The sequence below is a fragment of the Telopea speciosissima genome, chromosome 10 (assembly GCF_018873765.1).
Source record: "Telopea speciosissima isolate NSW1024214 ecotype Mountain lineage chromosome 10, Tspe_v1, whole genome shotgun sequence".
Taxonomy (NCBI): domain Eukaryota; kingdom Viridiplantae; phylum Streptophyta; class Magnoliopsida; order Proteales; family Proteaceae; genus Telopea; species Telopea speciosissima.
The window spans coordinates 44,120,231-44,130,455 of record NC_057925.1 but is presented as its reverse complement, the minus strand read 5'-3'; the positions used below and the strand labels follow the sequence as shown (position 1 = coordinate 44,130,455).

General features: G+C 41.9%; 1 protein-coding gene across 1 annotated transcript; it reads left to right on the top strand.

Annotated features, from left to right (window-relative positions):
- The first annotated feature begins 475 nt into the window (after window positions 1-475).
- LOC122643617 (xylan glycosyltransferase MUCI21-like) lies at window positions 476-3,520 on the top strand. Its single transcript, XM_043837226.1, has 3 exons — window positions 476-584; window positions 702-860; window positions 2,286-3,520. The coding sequence occupies exons 1-3, from the start codon at window positions 476-478 to the stop codon at window positions 3,518-3,520; spliced, it is 1,503 nt and encodes a 500-aa protein (XP_043693161.1).
- The last annotated feature ends 6,705 nt before the right edge of the window (window positions 3,521-10,225 follow it).

Genomic DNA, 10,225 nt, shown 5'->3' with positions numbered 1-10,225 from the left:
CAATATTCTTCCATCATCATTATTGAGTCATTACATTCAACTCTTCTCTACTAATTATCTGTACTAATTAAACAACATTAATTCATTAAACTATATCCCTTGGTCAATTCTTTCATGCAGCGTTAACCACAAAGCTCGGGATGTTTCTCCCTTACAGCTCACATTTGACAATATTTCTCTTTCGAAGCTTCTTCTTCTTCTTCTTCTTCTTCTTCTTCTTCTTCGTCAAATTTATTAGTAATCAAGTAGAGAAAACTTGTATGAAGACATGCTTTTCACATGGAAGACCGAGAGAAAGCATGTCCACTAGTATCTGAAGGATTATAATTAGTCAAAGAGATCTCTGATTTCCTTCAAGAGTTCTATTTCTTCTTCTCCTCCTTCTTCTCCTACTCCTCTTGGGCTAATGTTGTTTTCACAGTTTCAAGTTGGGAGCAAAGAGATCAGCTCTAAAGATCAAATCTTGAAAAGGAGAATGGGGAAGGGAGCAGAACCAACGAGGGTGGGAGTCACTGTTGCAACAACAATATGTTTGCTTCTTATGCCTCTGACATACACCATTTCCCTCTCCCCGCTCGATTTCTGTAATTAACCTTTTCTTCTCATTCCTTCCTTTCTCCTTTTCTGTTACATGTTTTTCTTTACTCAATCTATGTCTTATTTGAAGTTTAAATCGTTTTTTTTTTTTTCTTTTTTTGTAGTACCAAATAGGTGTGGTCACGGTGGGAGTGAAGCTCATGCTGTTGCTGTTGCTGTTGCTGTTGTTGCTGATCCAGAAGCAAGCAGTGGAAGCATCAACGATGGCGGCAGCCGTGAAGAAGAAGATTCACTGACGTCTCTGCTAGGAAGTCTATTACAAGGTTTTTCTCCTCCCACCTTTGCTTGGTTTTTATTGTTTGTAATTCTATTTTTCTATCTATTCCATTCAAAGCTACCAACTGCTTAGGTATACTTGGTAACGGCTCTGTTTGTCAAAGCAGAGGCTGATGGCATGTTTCCTGTTCCAGACTTCTCACCCCAGCCCCATACAAGGTTTTAGAATTGCGATCGAAATGAATTCACGCAGCCTGGCAGAGATCTCCCCTCCACCTCCCACCCAAAAAATAAATAAAATCATATTTGATGATCCCAAGGATAGGTTTCCAAGCTTAGGGTACAGTTTCTCTCTACCCATGGTAAAAAGATAATCTCTTTCTCTATTTCTTGCATGGGGCTCCCCTTAAGGGATTCAGTTCCTCTTCTTGGAGAAGACATCACCCAATGAGTGCCCAATGAAGCATCCAGCGGTTGGGTTGTGCCGCACATATTCCAATGGTTGACTAGACATGCGCTGAGATGTGTACGGCACAGCCCAGGCGCCCAGCTGTTGAATACCTCAATGGGCACTCATTGGACAATGCCCTCCAGGGAGAGGAGCCCAATCCCCCCCTTCAACTACTCCCATAGGAAGTGTCTAGTGAGCATTCAGTGGCTGGGCTGATTGAGCTCACTCTGGGATGTGTGTTTGTGCCCATCCCGGCACACAACGAGCCAACCCATTCATTAGATGCCTCATTGGAAAGGATCTCGATCCAAACTGGATCATAAACAAGAGAGATAGAAATTAAATAAACCACAGACCAATTATGAGGTCATGTTATTGTTGGTGAAGATATTCACTCTACACATTGGTGAAGGAAAATCCATTTGTAAATCAGAATTTTTATCCTCTCCTGTTACAGCACGGTGCTGTAATGCATTGTGCGGCTGCTGCAGAGGCCATGTGCATTGTGTGGGGCCCACTATGCCACATGGTCTCTACAGCACCGCACGATGCATTACAGTGCTGTAACAGTAGAGGATAACGAATCTAAATAGTATTAAAATCCTCTGCAGTATCGGTGGGCGGCAGTGCACATCCGACGGCACAACAGACACCTGGCCTTTGCTGTGCCGTCGGATGTGCACTGCCGCCCCGCCGATACTGCAAAGGATCCTGGTTCCATCTAAATAAGGTGGAAAACTATTAAATTCAGATCCTGTCCAATGACATTTGATCACCAGAGTCGATTTCCCACCATCAATGGGATATGGTCCCCGGACCACATCCCAGAGGTGGTCCCACACCCATGGATGGTGGGAAATATCAGACTCTGATGGCATAAACTATGGGCCTATCCAGCTAGCCAAAAATAAAATTGAAATACTATGAAAATTTCTCGAGGAAAAAAATTGTAATTTAGAATTTTAGATTCCATTACAGTTCCGAATTTTGAAAGAAAACTAATTAAACGAATTTCAAACAGGGAATGATCGAAGGGAGCTAGAGACAACCGGATTTGCGTGTAAATCTGATCCAGAGAACGATGTATGTGTTTCAAACCAACCCGTCCAGATGAAGACAGATATGGGCGCCCTGACCGTGTACCTCTCATCGCCATCCAATGCGGATCAGAGCCTGCAACTCCCACATTTGCAACAGCAGCAGATGCCACGTATGGTGAGGCCATACGTGAAGAAGAACGATGAACAAGCCCGTCTACATGTCAAAGAGATTACAATTCTCTACAACTACACCATCAATACCACTACCCCACCTGCTTGTGACGTCACCCACGATGTCCCCGCTGTCGTCTTCTCCACGGGTCTCATCGGAAACACATTCCATGAACTCAATGAGATCATCATCCCCATCTTCCTCACTTCCCGTCACTTCCGCTCCCGACTCCAATTCGTCGTCACCGATTATAATCACCTCTGGGTTAACAAGTTCCGCCGGATTCTCTCCCATCTCTCCGATTACGAAATCATTAATGCTTCAGAAGACACCAGGGTCCACTGCTTCCCTGGAGTCGTCACTGGTCTACACTTCCAAAACGAGAATCTCGCTTGCAAGAACAGCGACTTACCCGTCAAATGTTCCATATTTGAATTCAGACAATTCCTCAGAGAGGCATTCCACCTCAAAATCAAGAACGTAGACCAGCTGAACAAGAAGAGAATTAGTAGTATTACAAAGAAGAAGAGAAAGCCCGTTCTTGTTCTTCTCTCACGAAGGCACTCTCGGAGGTTCTTGAACGAAGGTGAGATGGTGAAGGTGGCGACCGAATTAGGGTTTCGAGTGGTGGTGGCAACGCCGGATCTGACTTCGAATCTAGACAGGATTTCGCGTGTGGTGAACAGATGCGATGTTTTGGTGGGCTCTCATGGAGCAGGATTAACCAACGGAATGTTCTTGCCAGAAGGTGCGGTGGTGGTGCAGATGGTACCTTTGGGCTTGCAGTGGGCTTCTACTCACTATTTTGAGATCCCAGCAGGGGAGATGGGTGTACAGTATTTGGAATACCAGATTAGTCCCCAGGAGAGCTCTCTCTGGGATGCGTATGGTCCCAATCACCCAGTCATTACTGATCCTGATTCTATATTCAATAAGGGTTTCAATGTTGGTAAGCCCATTTACATTGACGGCCAAGATCTAAGGCTTGATCTGTCTAAGTTTGAGGACATCCTTATGCAAGCGCTTGAACTTCTTGACCGCTAATTACCAATTTTGTTTTCTTTATTTTTCTTTCTTTTTATGTAAATTATGGGTAAAGGACGTGAAATGTATAAGTGTACATCCCTTTCACACTGTCCTTTCTGACCAATTTACGCCCAAATTTTGTGCACCTCATCTCATGGTTTTAGTGCACAGTATCGGTAACACGTAAAATCAATACAGTATCGGCCTGAATTGATTGTATCGGATAAAATTACCTCTGAAATTCCTTAAAAAATGAGTTTTTTGTCCATTTTACCACTTGTTCGTATAATGCTATTGATACGATATCGCCACGATATCGATATTGGTGACTAACAAAACCGATATGTAGATACGATACCGATACTTAGAACCTTAAGAAAGAGAAAAAGGTACAAAATTAATGTCTAGACATCCACTATGAATTCAAAACACTTGATTAAGGGTGATAGGAATTTTTATCCTCTCTATTAGATGTACTTGACGTCAAGTACGGACAAGCAAATCGAGAGGATAAAGATCCGGGGGTGACAGTGGGTTGCGAAAGTTGGTTTGTGCGAAATTTTTTTTTTAAGACTAATTCACCCCCTCTCTCAGTAGTGCAGCTAGTTCAACAAACTGTAGCATCAGTGCCATTCCCCGGTGAGACTTAAGCTGTAGTTGGTGGATCAAAGGGACACAGTGTATACATCTACATCTGCTTCCTCAACTAACACAGAGGAGAGAGAGGTATGTGAATAACATGCAGACTCTCAATGCCGCCATTTCAAGTGCCTTGGTAGAGTGTGAAATGGCAAAACTGATGAGTTGCCCATCAGGTAAACAAATGTGAGATAAGCTCATTAGCATATATGAGGGGTGATCCCAATATAAAGAAGCCCAAATTGCAAATTCACAGGGCACAGTTTGCAGGGCTTTGAGTGACAGTTGATGAGGATATACTTGGATACACGTTGGAAGTGAAAGATGTAGTGAACTCCATCAGGAGTTCATGGGGGCAATTTGGATCCTCTACTGCCGAGCTGCCTGGCAGGACCATGCTGCCCAGACACAGTGTTGCGCGTAATGTCCGCCTTATCCTTGCCCGAGTGGGGGTAAGGCGATCATTGCACGCAACACCGTGTCTGGACAGCACGATCCTACCAGGCAGCTCGGCAGTAGAGGATCTGGATCTGGGGTGGGGTGGGGTGGGGTGGGGTGGGGGGAGGGGACACTTTTTCCGTGGCTGCCAGCCTTATAACAAGAACATTACTAGCAAAATTTTTTGCGTGTTAGGAGGCCAAGGGAGAGCACTCTTCACGTTTTGGAAGGCTGTGGGGCTCTTTAAATAAAGGGTTTTCCTGTAACTCACTCCCAGTTCTCGAGTTGAATAGCTGTCCCACAGTTGTAATCTTTTTTGTTTTTGTTTTTTTTTTTTGGTTTTTTCACTTCGCTTCGGAATGCAATCTGAGAAGGGGTGCTTGGGAGTTTCATTCCAGAGCGTTTCAATAACTGGTTGCCGTCGTTGCTTGCTGCAACTCTTGAACTTACCTGAATCGAAGATTGACTCAAAAATGGTACATCAAATATTTTCCGCACCAGTGAGTTATTTCTAGTTTTATCATTTTAATGTGTTAATTATGTGGACAGCATTAGTGTGTTCTTGTTTTATTTAATCCATTGGTGATTTGATCATTAGTCATAAATGATTTCTTTGAATAGCATGCGATGATTCCTCTTTTTCCATTCATATATATTTGTTTTTGGATCCATACATGCATGCAATATTGGATCGTCTCTTTTCACTTCTATGCTGTTATATTGGATTGCGTACGTTATCGCATGGACTCATAAGATTTGGTCATATGATTACAATATCGTATCTCTGAATTCCTTCCATTAAAGAATGTGTTGCAGTTTTCAAAGGTTTAAGTGTTAATCTTTGAATCCTGTTTGAATTATGTGGGATATTGCTGCTGCGTTTGATAATCCTTTCGGTGGTTCTTAGAGTCACTGTTCAACAGTGCATGGTTCTCAGTCTTTGCTGTATCTTGTTGTATATCATTATTCATCATGGTCAGATACAGACATATAATTTTGATCTCTGTTTGGGTTTCTAATTGTATCCCTCAGTTTAAATCAGGGTTTTCTTTTTCAAAAATACCCTTTAAAATCCCATTTCCTGGCTGCCAGCAGGGGTAGTAGAATTTTTTTTTTTTCCCTACGTGAGGATAGTTTTCATGCACAGCCGTGTAAGCCGTGCATGTGAGAGGGCGCGCTGGAGTTTCCAGGCTTCAATAGGGGATATAGGATAGTTTTCATGCACAGCCGTGTAAGCCGTGCATGTGAGAGGGCACCGCTGGAGTTTCAAGGCTTCAATAGGGGTGGAGGGTTTGAGAGCACATGCAGAGGCGTCAACACGAATAGGATTTTTTATTTTAGGAGGGGTTGGACGGTAATTTTGTGCACTCTTGTATCTGAGCATAGATGCCACAGGACCAAGCAATGTTCCTTTTCCCATATAATAAAAACAAAAGTGCATACTACTTTCATAATCTATGTCATCGGGAAGAATGATCTCATTGTCACGTCGATCGATCATCACCTCCCTCTTCCCATCGCTCATCAGCTAGTTAGACATGGCTTCGAAAGGCATGCTTGGACTGTGGTGGAACTGTGGGGATCTGTTGGTGACAATTGCGTTCATGGACCTGTTGTTGGATCCGTAGATGCCAGAGCCAATGAAGACTCAAGAGAGATATAATTGACAAAAAAGTCGGCCTGACTTCTACCAAGAGAATGTGAGTTAATTGCTGCAAGGACTTTTAGTGAACATGAACTATAATCCCAACAAGATTTGAGGAAGAGAAACACATGAACAAAAGTAATTGAGGAATGAAATTGAACTGATCGTTCACTTGAACAACTGTGTACATATGAGTGATCCCTGTGAGGGATTGTTACACTAAGATCCTAAGATTACAGTAGCCTTACTCCTACTCTTAATGTTAAGATAAAAGGAAAAAGATAAGTAATTCAGGTGTGATTTTGATGAAAAATGTCTCGTTTTCTCTTTCGCTCTCCTATTTGTACTTGATATTCAAGCTTGAGCGGTTAGCGTAATTAGTCAGTTTTCCACGTTCTCTTAATAGTAGTTATAACTGTCCAGGTGACCGATCTTAAATATTGTTATCAAAACATGACAGACCGATTAGGGCTGCAACAGGGTCGGGTTGGGTCGGGCTTTTTGAAACCCCAACCCAACCCCGAGTCCCCTATCTAGGCCCATACCCGCCTCGACCGACTCAGGTCTTAAAACCCGACCCTAACCCGACCCCAGTGACCAAGCCCAACCAAGCCCGCCCTGATTGGCCCCGATTGGGCGGTCGGGAGTTAGCCCGGATGTACGACCTGTTTCGCCATCCAGGGCGGGCTGACCACCCCTGACCCGACCACGACCCTGTCTATAGATTAAGGCGTAACCTGATTCAATTATTATTACCAAAAAAACCTGTCTATAGATTAAGACTGTAACCTGATTCAATTATTATTACCAAAAAAAACTTGATAAACAAACAGAAAGGAGAACAAGGAGTTTCCATCAGTTTAGAAAAAATTATTCAGTCTTGTGGAGAAGCACAATACTCTAAAATTATGAAGTGTGAAACTAAAGACAGGGAAAAACTTATGCCACAAGCACAGCACCTGGAAATTATAAACTAAAAGACAGGGAAGACAGAGATGAACTTATGCTAAAAAGTCCAATTCCAAAACATTCTCAGACCTCTAATGCATCACTAAAGTGCTCCCACAAGCTGGATATCTCAACCAAATGCTTTCCTGTCCACAGTTAATAAACTAATAACCATAATTCTAAAATAATCAAAGCATTCACCACAAATCTAACTAGTATCAAATTTTCTTGTCCACAGTTAATAAAACAAAAGTAAAAAACAATGTAGTAAGCTGCTCTTTGTGATCTAGTTTTCACATATTAACAAAGTTCCATAAAGGTAATATCTCCAACAATAAAACCATATTACAAGGTAGATTGCAAACAAAAGATGTCAAACTTGACTCAAAACAATTCTTCTTCAAATGGGAAAGAGTACTCCCTTGGTCTTCACAAGCCCCCAACCCCACTGAAAAAAAATATCATTCTTTTCATCCATCAAAAGAGAATGCACGGGAAGGGGATACATCTTCAAAAGTCATTCAACATCTTGAAGCCAACATTCAACCACAAACCCTCAACTAGATGCTAAACTTATTAAATAGAAATACAAGAGCCTCCCAAAAGCTCCACGAACCAATCTAACAACAAAAAACCTTACAAAGTTATACAAATCCGCAGCAGAAGTTCTACTTTGAACAAACAAATAAAATTTAAAGCAGAAATGATTGAATCAGAAAGTGAAAAGCAACATGAAGGACAGCGGGAGCTTCACCGTGGGTTGAGAAGAAGGGAAATGAGAGCGGCCGAGCGGGTGCTTCACCGTGGGTTGAGAAGAAAGGAAACGAGAGCGGCCGAGCGGGAGCTTCACCGTGGGTTGAGAAGAAGGGAAATGGGCTAGGGTTCGTAGTTCCTCCGTTCCTATTTTCTAAGTGTGGGATTTAGGATTAGGGATTTGAGACTTTGAGTCATCTAACGGCCTCTATTTTCTCATTTTTTCATGTGAGATGTGAGTTGAGTTGGGTTTTTTTTTTTTGGGGGGGGGGGTAAGAGAGTTGTGTTTTCACAAAAATAAATTCAAAGAATCAGTGAGTTTGTGTATTGATTTATTTCTTTATTTCTTCTTTTCTTTTTCTTTTTTTTCATAAAAATTTTAAAGCATAATGTTATTTATGATTGCAGGGCCAAAATCAAGGTCAGGATCAGGGTCACAATCAGGGCCAAAATCGGGGAGTTAAAATCGGGGCCAAAATCGGGGAAGCTCAGGGGTTTACCTCCGGGGCTCAACCACGACCCGACCCTGACCACGACTCGGGGCCGGAATTTCGACCTAACCCGCCCTCGGGCCGAGAAATCCTTAGCCGAGGCCTGTTCGGGCTCTCCAGGCCCGGGCAGGCGGGCGTCGGGCCGTTGAGGGCCAAACTTGCACCCCTAAGACCGATCATAACCGTCTTGGTCATAATACATATAACCGCACATAACTACTTGGAACTAGGTCACATATAGACCGATCATCCTTTCAGACATCTTTTAAAACAATTCCTTTAGTTTGGTTGCTTTCAAGGCCTAGATCTTATTGGCCCTAATTATTGACTGAAAATGGGGTGTAAACAATGCCCCTCACAATCCTTTTGAACGGAATCCTCGAGTTCAATCGGGATTGTTGTTTGACTGATCAACTAAGTCAAATAACTTCATTTTTTGGGGTAAACTTTCTTTTTTTTTTTTTCAAAAAAAAAAAAAAAAAAAATCAAATTTCGATACTAGAAGCAACGTCCTTAATTGATAGACGTGGTCTGTGCCACATGTCTCCACCCCTTTACTTCCAAGTGTATTTGGTAGCTTTTCCATCGTCGTTTCCCCAGAGGCATAATCATGACCCTTTCCCTCTTCTAATTGCCAAGGGTTTAAAAGTTCCCTTTAAACCCTATTCTTCTCATCTTCTTCATCGAGAAGAAGAGTCAAGCCAAGGTTGAAAGTCAACTGAAGGAGGTGTGGGGCATGGTTTAGATTTTTGTTGGCCTGCATGCTAGTTGAAATCTGGGGTGTATGTAGTTATGTACCCCAGTGCCTTAACAATTTTCTTTATTTTCTTCTTTGTGTTGATCAACAGTTTCTTTCTTCTTTTCTTGTTAGGCCAATGAGTAGCCTCTCCCTTTTTTGTTTTGAAAGGGTCATTTGTGACTGTTTCTTTAATGAAGATTGATTGTTTTATCGGTCATTTCTACAGATTCCCACATAGTTGGGTAAATTTTTTTCAAATATTTTCCATTTATTGGCTGAAATTGGATTTGGTTGTGCAAGTCTCTTAATCTGTAAGCCCCTCCTTTTAATACCTGATGTATACCGATGGGTCCTTCCCACGTTGGAGACCATTTTCCATATTTTTGGTCTTTGGTACCTATGAATAAAATGGCTTTAAGGACTAAGTCTCCCTCTTCAAAGCTTTTAGGTCTCACCTTCTTGTTGTAGACCTAGGTCACTTTTACTTGTCTTGTATCCGGTCTAAAGCCAATTAATGTTCTTTGACTACATCCCTTGATGTAGGCTAGAGGTGTCAACCTATGCTGATGAGCTACCCGCATTGACTTTATGATCACCTCAATAGGTAAAACTGCATCATGGCCATAGGTTAATGCAAACGAAGTAATACCTATGCTTGACCATTTCGAGGTTCTGAATGCCCAGAGAACTTCTGATAATAGATCTGTCCATGCTCTAGGATTTTCTTCTATTACTTTGGTAAGATTCGCTTTCAAAATCTTGTTACTAGCTTCTATCTGATCATTTCCTTGTGCATAATAAGTGTGGAATATGTTATGGTTATCCCATATTCCTAAGAAAATTGAGTGACTAGATCTCTTATAAACATGATGCCATTATTGCTTATTATGGTTTCAAGAAGATCAAACCTATGGATGATGTTTTGCTTTAAAAGCTTGATAACGTTGGTCTGATTGACCTATTTCATAGGGATTGCTACAATCCATTTAGTAAAATAATCCGTGGCCACTAGTATATTGCAATGGCCTTTGGTAGATGGTGATCTGTTGAGGTTTTGGTGTCTTGACTTC

What these genes read in the sequence shown, in the direction of transcription:
- LOC122643617 (XM_043837226.1), top strand. Translation starts at nt 476, where the DNA reads ATGGGGAAGGGAGCAGAACCAACGAGGGTGGGAGTCACTGTTGCAACA. An exon ending in CCTCTCCCCGCTCGATTTCT is followed by an intron (nt 585 to 701) that starts GTAATTAACCTT and finishes CTTTTTTTGTAG; the next exon opens with TACCAAATAGGTGTGGTCAC. An exon ending in GCTAGGAAGTCTATTACAAG is followed by an intron (nt 861 to 2,285) that starts GTTTTTCTCCTC and finishes AATTTCAAACAG; the next exon opens with GGAATGATCGAAGGGAGCTA.